This window comes from Epinephelus moara, chromosome 8 (genome assembly GCF_006386435.1).
Source record: "Epinephelus moara isolate mb chromosome 8, YSFRI_EMoa_1.0, whole genome shotgun sequence".
In the NCBI taxonomy this organism is placed as follows: Eukaryota; Metazoa; Chordata; class Actinopteri; order Perciformes; family Serranidae; genus Epinephelus; species Epinephelus moara.
Genome location: NC_065513.1, coordinates 8,228,766 through 8,243,309, shown reverse-complemented (window position 1 = coordinate 8,243,309; position 14,544 = coordinate 8,228,766). Strand labels below are relative to the sequence as shown.

General features: G+C 39.5%; 1 protein-coding gene across 1 annotated transcript in view; it reads right to left on the bottom strand.

Annotated features, from left to right (window-relative positions):
- The window catches only part of unc5db (unc-5 netrin receptor Db), a 274,435-nt gene that overhangs the window by 142,548 nt on the left and 117,343 nt on the right, over positions 1-14,544 (bottom strand). Inside the window, 1 exon segment of the mRNA XM_050051503.1 lies at positions 9,287-9,502. Coding sequence (XP_049907460.1) covers positions 9,287-9,502 — 216 coding nt within the window.

Here is a 14,544-nt window from a genome sequence, read left to right as displayed (position 1 = left end):
GACACCTCCCCCTGCTGTGCCGCCACACCCATCTCAGCGCACCTCGGTCTGCCAAACTACCAAACTGAGCGTGCCTCGGGTTGCGCTGCTCGAAACTAGAGCCCTTATTCTCTATGTATCCACTGCAACAGCTGTTCAATAGGATACTGAAGGCATGTTCTGACACTCATGTTCACAGCTGTCCTTGAGTAACAGACCTATGTAATGTGTTTTCCTGCTTCCAATTATATAATGCAATTGAAAAAAAAATGTATTGCATTCACGATGCTAAGACTGTAAGCACTCACTCATTTCAGTATTAGTCATGCACATTAATCTTTACTCACTAAACAACAAAATGTAATCAGCTTCACATTACATGGTTTTAAAGCAACAATATGTTCATTCATACTGTGGTGTTAGTCCCACTCCTCTTCCCTCAGCTGGTCAGCTTTAAGCCCCAGCAACTGTAACTAATTTTGAGTAGTCTGTCTTTCTGAGGAGCAGTCTATCTAATCTGTCTGCCCAGCCTGAGGTAAAGGTAACAGGCAGTTGCTGCTGTTGCTTCACAGCATTTGGTGATGGCGTTAGTTCACCAACAGCCATGCCTGTGGTCATTTAAAAAGAAAAGTCCCACCCTCAGGCTAGCTTCCGTCTCACCATGTAGTTTTTATTCATTTTTCTGAAAGACTGAGGCATGGTACTGGCTATTTTAAATGGGTATCTAACCCTTTATTTTACATTTATACAGTTTAAACATGTTATTTATCTTTTAAATTTGGAGCATTCAACATTGTCACTTAATTGTGGCTCACTGCTTGGTCTCATTCTGTATTAGTTACATTTACATACACTCCAATAATCCAATAATAATAAGCTCCTTCTTCCAACAATAGGCCTTTTCATAGCGCACAGCATGAAAAGCACAGGTGTGACTAGTAACATTAACGATGTCTCAGTTCCATTGAGTGTTACTGTGAGCCTTGACAGGGATCCAGCATGCACAATGCCAGAGCCCTGGTACTGGTAAACCTAAATGGAATGTCTCCTTATTTATGTTATTAATTACACACATGCTTTCCCTGCCAAGACATCTTTAAATGTCTGCTATGACCAAATCAGCCATTATTGCCATTATTTACCAACACTTTAAGACTAAACACCATCCCCTTGAGTTTTTTATTTTTTTTATTTTGTACAATAGAGTCCATTTACAAACTGGCATGCACTTCTCCATATGTTGAAACACATGACTCAAAGCACTGTTTAATTCCAGTATTTGCACAAAGATACCCACAGGGGTATGACAGTAGCATCTTGACAGAAAGATCAGGTTGGAGGTTGAATACTGGAGGGAAACGGTGATGCTGTGGAGGAGGCATCTCAGCCATTAATCACACTATCTTCTGCAGCATGGAAACAGGAATGTTAATAGATGAATAGAATAAATGTTTTTGGTGAAGAAAGCTCTGATAAGTCCATGTTACACAGCTTCAAGCAAATGCCAATGCTCCTAGTATCTTCTGCATGTGTAAATAGGCAACTGTTTGCTAACACCATCACCATAACTTAATAAGGAGGTATACTGTCAGTGCCAGTGTGATTGTTCCCCTGCCCTCCATTCACAAAAATCTATTAATACTGCTTTAATGTTACTTAAATCAGTGCTCAATTTTGTCTACACAAAAGCAATAAAGAAACAGATGTGTTTCTAATTAGTGTAATTACAAATCACAAGATTTTAAAAAGAGATTGTACTCATTTTTGCTAAAATAATCGGTAAGTTTATCTGGTAACCCAATCACCAGAAAAAATGTTGGCATTTTACATTTCTGCAAGCCATAGATACGTTACATTGGCACATTATTATTTAGCAAATAAACTGAAACATGATGTTTCGGCTTTAAATAACCAGATTTGAGGGCCCAATATTAGACCAACCGCTTTTTGTGTAATTATCTTCCCTGGAATAACAGCAAAGGGTCCCTAAAAGCACTTACATTTGGGCACTAAAAAGCAGGTAGAAAAACTGCCGTTGGTCGCTAAAAAAACATCCACATTTGGGGCCTAGATAGCCACAAGAAACAAAGTGCGAGTTCTCTTCAAAAACACACAAACACATGTTTGTGGCCTTAAAAGCCACTGTAAAACAGCAGTAGGACCCTATAAAAACACCTACCTTATGGCGCTGAAAAGCTGCTGGAAAAACAGCCAATTGTGGCTAAAAAAAATTTGTGTGGGGGTTGAAAAGCTGCTGGAAAAAAAGTTACAGGTTGTAGAAAAAACTACCCTTTTCAAAGGCTGAAAACCACTGGAAAAAGAGCTTCAGGATGCTAAGAAATTCCAATGTTTGGGGTCTGAAAAGCTGCTGGGAAAACATCCACGGATCACTAAAAAAACATGTTTGGGGGCTACAAAAAGCTGCTGGGAAAAAAAAAAAAAAACAGCAGTAGGACCCTAAAAAACACCCATCTTTGGGGGTTGAAAAGCTGCTTGAAAAACAGCCACTGGTAGCTAAGAACACTCGTTAGGGAGTTCAAAAGTTGCTGAAAAAAAAAAACACCCACCTCTGAGGGCTGAAGAGCTGCTAGAAAAGCAGCTATGGGTCGCTAAAAAACAGCAAAGTTTGGGGTTTGAAGAGCTGCTGGAAACACAGTAATAACTCGCAAAATCAAAACCGGTTTCATTGTTTGTTGGTTTCCAACTGTGGTCTGCAGCTTGCCAAGCACCACGCCATCCACCATCCCCTCCACCTACAGATGACAAAGTCAGCTCATATACGAGGTCACTTGTAAACCTTCATATGAAATGTATGAAACATATAAATGTAAAATATTTGTGTTTTAACAAAAATGTAAAATTCCAACATTTTCTTCTGGTGACTGGGCTGGTGACATGGTGACATGGAACATATTGTAACTGTAGCACAAGTAGGAAGAGTTATTAAATCAGCAAACTAACAGATTACTGTCAGTTACACAGGAGTAGTGTTTCTATCTTAAGCTTGCTAACATTCCCTAACATTAGCCACCATAAGCTAGTGGTCAACCCAGACAGCCATGGCAGCAAAGCTCTTTGGTCTATTGAATTGAGGTGTGTGTATGTGTGTGTTTGTGTTTTACTTCCTAATATAACTTTGAAATTGTAAGAGGAAGGGTATATTACTTGTTATTCTGAGAAGTTCCATCGCCTTGCTTTAATTTTAGAACCATAAATTTCAGATTGTTCTTTGACGGTTTGCTAACACAGCAGCTGCGTGTTGTCGCCTTGAGGCAAAACAGGCTTTCAGAATAGTTTCTCACTCTTATCTGTCAAATCCACTGATTAGCTTCCCTCCTGCTGGATGCTGGGCGTTGATGCGGCATATAAAGTGAGCTGACGAATACCACCAAGTTACCTTTCCCTCGCATTTTTCCTCGGCACACAGAACAGCAAACAACTGAAGTTCCAAATTTCATTTTGCCATTATCAAGCTTACGACAATTTCACAGCACAGCAATCACACTATAATGAACTTCCAAAAGCAATTAAAGCCTCTTTCCTGTGGAGGGACCTTCATGAATACAAGAACGACGGCTCTCTCACAGCCTCTAATCACAGAGTATTCCAGCCGAGGTGTCACATTGCCTTCGTTGTTTGCCAGAAATCCCTTCAGGAGGCCTCAGTCAGGCCCTCTAATAAACACGCTTCCACCTGACAAAAGCTAATGGGACTTCATTGGTATGACCCACCACTGCTTCCCTCACATTTCAACCTCAACCTGAAACTTATATCAGAATCAGCTGAACATGTATTGAATATAGACCTACAGCAGTATTCATCCATTATTTTAAGTGTTTCCAGCTGGTCTAGCCCCAGGGTCCACACATCTCCTCAGTGATTATGGTCCAAACATAGAGTCACTTAAGTCCTACTCTATTTAATTTCTGAACCTTAAAAAAATAAACAGAGTGCCACTGGGGCTGAAACCCAATGAACAAAAAAAAAATGTAACTAGGTGTATCTGAGGCTTTCAAAACAATTAAAACATAGCCATGGAATTTCAAACAGAAGCAGGTTTATTGAGGCTTCTTTAAGTCATTTAATTTCCACAGCCTAACATTTAATATGCCTAATAAGGGTAACAACAGGCCAATAAAGCAGGTGAACTGATGAGACAGATAAAAACAGGGAAAGTCATGTTCAGTGTTCAAGCCTTGCTGACTTGTTACGTAGATCTTTATTAATAAAGTTGAGCAAGCTTTAAAGAGCTATTTTAGTGATGTAGTCATGCATTTCCATGAAGTTGGGGAACTCAAAGATGTATACATATATATATATATATATATGTAGATGGATCCATCCATCCATCCATTGATTTGATTGACTGATTGATTGATTGATAACCCCAGTATTCCCTTGAGTCCTGCACTGGTCTGATTTTTAAGACCAGCTCACAAACCAGCTCCCAAACTGGCACTGAAACATGCAATAATGCACCCACCCTGCTACTCTCACATGACCAATTATTTCCGCAACCTGGCCCGTTCACAAGATCCGCCGACCCAAAACAACAAATTCTATATTTACCAGGTGCACATTTCATACATGTGAAAATACAATATCATATTTTAAATAGGGCTGTCAAAATAACGCGTTAATTTCGATTAATTAATCACAGAAAAAATAACTTGTCAAAAAAGTTAATGCTGATTAATCGTATTCTGTGGTGCCCTCTGCCAGGGTGTGTAACTGACGGCCACAGTGGCTTTGTCGCATGATGGGGGCAGACGAGAAGACCTTGCTTGGCCCAGTGAATGAAAAACGCCCAGATGGAACTGTTGATAGGAGCACTGTTCTCTGCAATTTCTGCAGTAAGGAATTTTCATACCATCGGAGTACTTCAAGCTTGAAATCACCTCCACGCAAAGCATTTAGCAACGAACCCGGAGGTCCGAGCTAGCACTGCCTCTGATGCTAGCACTAGCAGCCAGCCTCGTCAGGCCACACTCGACAAGGCAATCATTTTCATTCATTTTTTAGCACCCTTTTGCTTTTGCAATCTTTCCTTTGGGAAAGGAAACCAAAGTTGATGATAGGAAACCACTAACAAACAGCGATCTCCCTTTCGTGTTTCTTGGTACAATAACAACATCACACGACCTCTGACAAGAGATCCATGTCAAGTCACAGTAAAAACTGTTAATTCACTTGTGACCCACTCAGAATCAGACCTGTTGGCAACCACTGACTGTAAAGAATTTTGATTTCTTGAAGGCTCTGAAAACCTATTTTCTCAGTAAACGTCTTGGAGTACAGAAATGGATCCTACATAAACACTGTGGGATCATATGATGATAGTTGTGGGGTTGCTTTTATTTCGTTGAATCTTAAAATCTGAATCGAAAACTGAGAATGTTTTTAAACTTTATTTGTGGCTCATTTTGTCATGAATACTTAATTTTGTCAAGAAATATGTCAGTTTAGAAACCAAGTTCTCAGGGTCTTTAAACCAGATGGGGTCACTTTGGCTAATAACCCTTGGTACCAATGTGGGCTATTTTGCAATTAAATGTGTCAGTATTCACTTTTCTATTTTCATTCCAAACTAAAAGGTATTCAGTATTCCCTCCTAGAATTCAATGAAACTCCACTCTCCACACACACACCAGTGACATTCTTTCAGGCTAAGCTCTTTGAGGCAGGGTGACCCATAACACCTACTCACTGATGATGAACTCTACAGCAGCTGCAGTTAAATTAAATATTAACTTAAAAAATGTTATTTAAGAGCTGAAATATTTAATGTGAAATAAACTTGCAGTTTTATGACCATTTTCAGCAGCAGTCAGGAGGAACTATACAGGTGTAACACTATTTCAGCGTATGAGATCATAACGGAAAAGCATTTAGAAATCAGTACTGCACATTTCTGTGAGTGGCGACTCATGAAACTAGCAGAATTTGTGCTGATGTGGTGCAGTATGTCCCTCCATCTAGCACTGCAAGGAGCTTAAAATGAGCACATACTGCACATATTGCATGAGCCAGCTATGATTACTGAAGCTGCTTTGCCTGTGTTGGCTTTTAGGCTTAAACCATCTGAGGCCACACTGGTATTCTTATTCAAGGTCAGTCTAAGTAGCTGTAGTCAGAACCTGAAAGCATCTACATGCAGAGTGAAATGCTACATTAATACATGATGATAGATCCTTCCGGTTTTCAGTGAGTGAACAAAATATTGCATTGTATACTTGTAGCAAATACAGAACTAGGCCTCCGCCAAGGCCAACAGCCCTGTCTTGCAATGTTAACGAAAATGAAAAGTAATTTGTGTACCACCTACTCAGGTCTGCTCCAAAATTTAATGGGTTCTTCATTTGTCCATGCTACATCCTTTCACCAAGTTTCATGAAAATTGGGCTGGTAGTTTTAAACGTAATCCTGCTGACAAACAGACAAACTAAACATAATGACAGCCTGTGTATGTGTGGCTTTCATACACTTTCCAAGGCTACTTAATTGCACATGCTTTCTTACTCTTTTTTGCTGCTAAACTAGAACTCCACTTCTCACCTTGCAGGTGAAAGTCTGTGTTAACACAGAGAACAATGCTTGCACTCTAATAATAACTTCTCAGCAGTGAAGGAATTTTTCCTCAGTGGATTCAAGGAATTTAAGTGAGAAACAGACAGGACTGAAATATTTCTCTCATCACATGCTTTTTTCTTTTAAATTTAACAATCATAAATTAATTAAAAGGTGAATAAAAAGGTACCTCCCTAAGCTCTGAAACCCATGTGAACACTGTAACCTCTTTCAGACAATGCTAGTCCAACCAAGTTTAGATATTTGATCTTCTAGAGATCAATTCTCACATGCTGCTTTTCATAAGTAATTTCAGTTTAATGGAGATAGGGATCTGCTCCAACAGCCAAATTAATTGTTTAATAGATAAATACATAGAGATTTTTACATTAATTAGGTCTCATTCATAAAATGTTAGTAAACGTGAGTAGATTTGCACATAAACATCCTTGGTACTAAAAACCTACACCGGATTTGATCGTAGACACGTGTGTATGTTCATGAATGCCAGTCAATCATAAATTGACAGCACACTTCCATTAGTTAGCAAGCAGCATATATCTCCGCCCAGGAAAACCAGTGACCACCATATAAGTAAGTGATAATTACTATGGATAGGTGCATCATGTCGACCTACAAACATGAGGTAAAAGCGGAAAAAGAAAAACTTCTCTGATGCTGAAGTTATTTTAGATGAAGCAGGGTTGAGAAAAACATTTTATTTTTTTCTGTAAGTAGTGGTGTGACAGGGACAGGTTAATCAAAGGCCTGGAAGGAGGTGACAGGTGCCGTTAACTCTGTGTCTTCTGTTGTAGAAACCACCCAAAAAGTTAAACAAAAATATTTCGATATGAAACTTGATGCAAAAAACATAGTTACACTCGCATAAAAACACAACAGCTACAGGAGGCTTTTCCCAGTCACAGCTCTCTGCTGCAGATGAGCCTATTGCTTGCATCATCGGAGAGACCTCTCTATCAGGGTTCTCTCTTTTGATTCAAGTGAGAATGAGATGCCAGAAATGTAGAAAACACATGTATTAAGTCGATTTAAATAACCCTTTCACATTTTTAAGAAACTTAATCTGAAGCTTAAATCTGCTAATTGCCAACTAATTCATCTAAATTTGTTAAATTTCTAATCTTTTGTCATGTTTAACGTACGTGTTCCAAGGGCATCTGCGTATTGTGAACATAACAAAGCACAATACAAATTAAACTTCTAATATCTAATAATGACAAGCAATATTTATGTGCATTCCTTATTTATGAGCAGTCAGAAGCAAAAACATCGGAGCTACAAACACCCTGTTGAATGCCAAAATACACCTAAACTTCCTTCTGCAAACACTTTCCTCTCAAATTCATTATGCTCACGTTTCATGAATGAGAAGCATTATTTGTTTCAGCCAAATTTTGTTATATGTGCATTTACTACTTCTTCAAAGTGCACTTTGGAAAGGAAAAAAACAATGCCAAATAAATAGAATGTTTTTAATCTTTTGGCTTTCAGAATATCCTCTTACTAGTTACTAAAGTCTGAATGGTTCTATGGATGCATATGACTATCTCAATATTGTTGACCCAGGGGCGCCCTCAGAATTTTTTTATAAGGGTGTCCAGATGGGGCCACCATAAATCTTGGGGTGGCACACCAAAACCAAAAATCATAACTAAATTTCAGGAATTCACTTATGCTAGTTCAGAATAAAAGAATCACACAATGATACACTCTGGTTTCTTCTTTTACAGCTAATAATGCTAATTATCTGATGTGCAAAGACAGCTTACATTTTGAGTTCCACAACAATCCTGTTTTAATGTGTTATGTATCTACCCTTAAAAAGACACATATACAGTTTTAATTTCATAGAGTACATTGGTTGTAAGGAAAAAAAAATACTGGAAACAAGCCTTCTCAAGTTTAGGGGGGACTTGTGGGCACCCATACAATCCATTTTCATTTAGATATCTTGAGATGTGGGTTCAAGGGACACCTTTGAACATGACCATGCCAGTTGTTCCATCGCCAAGATTGAGCCTAACTTTGGTGCATTATTAAGCTCCCTTCCCAGCAAGTTATGTCAACATGGTTGGTGCCAATAGATGCCTTAGACTGTCTAACTTCACAAAGTACCACTACCTTCAAGCTAGATTAAAAAATAAGGGTGCCACAGCCTCTTGAAGATAGTAATGTTGGCCTCAAATTACTTTCACCAAAGGGGCCAGCATTTATAACATGGTGGCCATAGAGCCCCCAGTCCCCTTGGGAATGCCACTATACTGACCTGCAGCGGCAGGTAAACAAACTATTGAATACATGGTTTCTGTTCTTTTAGGAACAGCAAAGCTGTGGTTGGATGTTTAGTTGAAATGACATGGTGTGTTTACAGATGTTGTGCCTCAGTGGTTGGAATTAGTAGTAAGCAACTGGAGGAAGCTACTGCAGCTGAGTAGCTGAACCAGTGACATTACCACAATCATAGCACATCAAGGTAAAAAGGTAAAGGTAAGCACAAGCTAGAAATTCCAGGTTCCTGCAGGGATTTTACCTGGAAAAACCTTACCTGGAATAAATTTATGAGAATCAATCAACCACCGTCTCAGCTCCGGGATTCCAACACTAGCTGTGACCCCTCCTTTATTAATCATACAGAATCACCAGATGGCTGCACAACCTTATTTTCCCTTACATTACATATCAGCACCGGCTGGACGAAGGTCATAAAGCTTCAACTTACCAGTGTTGAGGTCCTTATACTCCTGGGAAAAGTGCTCATTCTGGTGCACCCACTCTCCATTGCATTTGAAGAAGATCTGTAAGGCGGGTGCGGCTCGACAGTGCAGCTTAATGGGGTTGCTCTTGACGATATACGCATCCTCTGGCTCCTGGATGAAGTGCGGCAAGGTGCCTTGCACCGAAGGTAGGGCATCAGGTTGAGCATCCCCTGTGGTACCTGCAAACCAACACCTCAGTTACTCCATCATCCCACATTATTTTTTACAAGAAATGAACAATAGCTAGTTGGAAAGAAACAAGGGCAAATCCCTTTCAGTTGGATATACAATTTAGCAGCAAAAAAACACTTTCAACTGCATTTTTTATTTTCCAAACAACAGTATAACAGCAAGTGCTTGCAAATTTAAAATAATTGCTCGGTGGACAATGTTTTGAATTCAAAAGCTAACATATTGTAGACATACAAAGTATACACAGAGTACAATTGGTCCCCCATTCCAGCAAAACTGTTCTCCTCAGAGCAATTTGCAGATGAATGAAATCAGAGCAGACCAAGTGGAGAGGAATTAGGAGGGACTGATTACCCAAATTGCGGCTGTGGAGTCTGAATACATCTTATCTCAGCCACAAGGCCCGGATTTTGGTCCACACATAAACAGCCTTTGTGCTGCCGCCAATGTGCCAACGTGTCTTTAACGACAATTCACAACAGGTTAGCCCCTTTCCTTTCAGTTAGACGAGCACCCGGCCCAGTTCACGAAAAATTGTTCATCGTGGCAGCTCATCGATCTAAGCATGGTTTTGGAAACACCAATCTCAGATTGTGAGAGCTTGACTTTGTATGAGGGAATTTGATTTTTTTAGTTTGAAGGTAGGTCTCAGCCTCACATGGTTACCTGTGCTCACCTCCTCTGGGTAAAGCACAGAGAGCTCTGCAGGCTGGGGAAAATAAGGAACAGGATGTTTGTGCTCCTGCCATCCGCGGGATCCTTCTCAGAATTACACCTCAGTCCCATCAAGGCAGCTCCAGCTAAGCTATTCAGTGCCGTAAAAGCCCATGAAAGCTATTATGCCCCACCATCAAATCCAATTCTGTCCCCTGAAATCGAATCGGCCCTCTCACCACCTCTCTCAATCAATGTTGTCCTTGTTAAATGGGTAAATGAATGGATGCAGGTGTAAAGAGAGGCCACACATAAAACAAACAGGCAGGGAGGTGAATGAATGGAAATAATATGCTGATATTACCTACTGCAGGACAGCTAGATGTCTTTATCATAGTGCTACTACACACACTTCCTTTAGCTATTCACGCCGCTGTTATTACCTGTTTTCTTTGTGTTCAATGCTTTCTGAAAAAATGAACAAAGCCAGGCACTAACAGGGCTGATGTATTCTGATCAAATCTTCCATTAGATGACATAGTGAGGTACATTATATGTTAATGTATACACATTCGGGGCATGCAAATAGATGTGCTGTAAAAGCAGGAGGAATTATGGGTGAAAACTAGTGATGTACTAGAATACTAGACATGGAAGAATTTAATTACGTTTACTCTCTTTACTGTAACAGTGTTGTATTTTATAATACTACTGAAAATCTGTATTTTAAGTCATATACTCACTCATATACTGTACATTTCAAGCTGCATCCATGACAGAGTAAAAAAAAAAGTCACAAAAAAAAGGCAGAGCATAGCAGTTTGTGAACAACACAAAAAATGCACAGCAATGCAACAGAATTACAGGTGATGTTGTTTTAGTTTATGGTAGAGATTACCAATTTTGTATCTCAGCATGAGTTTAAAACTAGAATTAGCATCCTGTAGTTGTATGCCTCTGCCCACCAGTCAAGTTTCTCCTTCAGTTTACATCCACGCCTGTGAAAATACGGATGCTTCACACCCACAGTCCGCCCAACAGCACGGAAGATCTGTACAGTCAGGATAGTTTCAAGGTGGACACCCAAGATAAGTGTTCTGTTTCTGAGATATGACATTGAGTAATGACCAGAAAAGTGCTTTATGCAAAACATTATGATGTCACAGTGAAGTTGAGCATTTACCTTTTTAATATAAAATGTCATCACTTCACCATTTTATCCTATTAGACATTTGTGTGAAATTTTGTCATAGTTAGCATATCAATTTGTGAGTTATGGCCAAAAAAAATATTTTGTATGGTCACAGGGACCTTGACCTTTGACCTTCAAACACAAAATTCTAATCAGTTTGTTCTTCAGTCCAAATGGACATTTGTGTTAAATTTAAAGAAATTCCCTTATTTCTTGAGATATTATGTTCACATGAATGAGACAGATGCAAAGGTCACACTAACCTTGACCTTTGATCACCAAAATCTGATCAGTTTATCAATGAGTCCAAGCTGTGGTTTGTGCCAAATTTGAAGAAATTCCCCCTCTTGAGATATCACTTTCATGAGAATGAGATGGATGCAATTTCACAATGACCTTGACCTTTAACCTTGACCACTCAAATCTAATCTGTTCATCCTTGAGTCCAAGTCAACCTTTGTGCCAAATTTGAAGAAATTCCCACAAGGCGTTCTTGAGATATTGCATTCACGAAAATCCGACAGACATGATCACAGTGACCTTGATCTTTGACCACCAAAAACTAATCAGTTCATCACTGAGTCCAAGTGGACACGTGCCAAATTTAAAGAAACTCCCTTGAGGTGTTCTTAGATACATGTTTTTCCCATTCTTGTGTTCACAAGAATGGGAAAAACATACAGACGTACGAGCGGATGAACAGACAACCCCAAAACATAATGCCTCCGGCCACAGCTATTGCCAGCGCGAAGGCATAAAACCATGCTCCCTCCATTTTTCTTAGATTAAGGAATATGGCTCAGTAAGGTCTTATGGCCTGGTTTTGGTCAAAGGGCTTCTCATCTGTCATCACTGACAGTTTAGAGTAATTGTTCATTTACTGGCCTACTTCCATAATACAACAACGTACAATCTCAGAACCCATCGGTATTGTCTGACAACAGTAAGCCCCTGGGGTTGAGGGCCAATATTTCAGGCTGATGCAGTGTCCCACCGCGTTTCCTCCTGATGCCACCAGGCACAACTGAACAATAACAGCAACCAGCCGCGTATCATGCTAATGTAAAAGGACAGCTTTTTTCGTCAATGTCTACGCTAAAAGTCACTGACTAATAGGGGTGGGAATCTCTAGGCACCTCACGATTCGATTCAATTCCAATTCTGAGGGCAACGATTTTGATTATAAGATGATTCTCGATTCTAAAACTAGCCAATAAGAAAATTTACACTAGATATTGAAAAACATTATTGTAATAAAACTGGGAATACATATCCAGTGCATACAAACTGTATTACTTACTGTGGTTGAGATGACTACACATCTCAACGGGACTCTCCTGTCCCTCATCGACCTCCTCGACATTTCTCCTCCAGTATTTACAAAACGACCTCCTCGACATTTCTCCTCCAGTATTTACAAAACTATAACTGATTATAACTATGTTTGAGCTATAAAAATACAAACTATTGCAAAAAAGACGAACGATGGCAAAACTACGAACTATGGTGAAAACACGACGAAAACACGGCAAAAAACACTCAAAAACACGGCATATAAAAGCTCTCAAAAAAACACAAATACTATTATTTACAACACTAAATAGTATTTACAAAGAAAACGCCACCCAAACTCCACTAAAACTCACCAAAACTCTGCTAAAACACCGCTAAATCACTCCAACTTGCACTCTCCTCGTCAGCTGTCACTCTCCTCCTGCTGTGCTCACTTCCCTCCCCTCCTTCACAGGTAATGACATCACTACTGTAATGTACCATATAACACTGGAAAGCTCTGCTTTTCAGCTTTCAGAATCTGGAATTATGTCAATAGCGTGAATGGTCAAGGAGTTACGGTAATTTGAAAAATAAATATAAAAATAAAATTAAAATCGATTATGAGTTTTCCACATCAATGCTCGCATTGTTCAAGACAGAATCTCGATGCATCTAAAAATCGATTTTTTTCCCCCCACCCCTACTGACTAAGCACCAATTTTCGACAACTTTGGAGTGAGACCTGGTTGTTTCAACACAACACATGCCAGCACCACATAATACGGTGTGAAAAGGTTGTGGTCTTTTCACGTATTTCTTTAAGACCAGGTTGGTATAAATATAGTGGTGCAACAAGGTGAACTCTGTGGAAGATGACCAACTATGAAGGGCTCATTCTAAGGTAATGAAACACAGTGATTTCAGGTGAGTATTCACTAATGACAACATAGGTGTGACTGTTACATTCAATTTCTTCTAATAGATCTGCCTAAATCCTAAACACTGGACCTTTAACAAAGACGAAGGAGTGGAAAATATCTGGTTCTGCAACATATTCTCACTCCAATCTTGTCACATATCGACGTTTAGTCATGGACTTCAACATCGAGATATGACGTGCATTGCATGAAAGCATTGGGTGTTGACGTTCTGGGACACCATGTCAACCTCTGCCTGTTACATACATTGTCTGTTTCATGCTTCCGTTTTCACAAGAAATGTACAGTTTGCATACAATCTCTCTCAAAATACGTGCACTATATCTGTACCCAAATTGATGTTTTTTTTCTTCAACAAAAACACATGGTCAGGTTTAGGCAAAAATAACAGGGTTTGGCTTTACAATCTTAATGGCAAGCGAACACCGACCTACCGGGTGATAGTCAGTGGTTGTTGGATCCATCCACCACCTCTCCCATCAGTACAATAAACAGTATAACATTATACACATTTGTTGCACGCAGAAAGATTTTGCTGTACAAGCAGGTAAATGACACGGAATTGTGTGTGACAAGTGGAACAAGCAGGAAAAACAGTAAACATACAGGTACAATATGACTGTTATGAAAAACAACACAGAACGCTCAACACCAGCAGTTTTTACATAATCAGTGAATAACTGAATAATGGTGGATGAGAGGGGCAAAAGTGGATGATGGGTTCGGGGACGGTGTATGAAATTAATTCATTATTTCTATCTGCAGAGGAACTCAGGCCAGTGCACACATCTGATGCAAAACTGACTCCTGTCAGATTTCTAATTCCTCTCCAGCCCTGCTTCCACCCTATTTAATACATTTGTAGCCAATTAGGTATTCATGTCATACATGGCATTTAAAAAACGAATAACAGCGAAAGAATATGCTGTGAAGAAATCAATGTGGCCCGGGTTTCTTAATGTTGAAAATC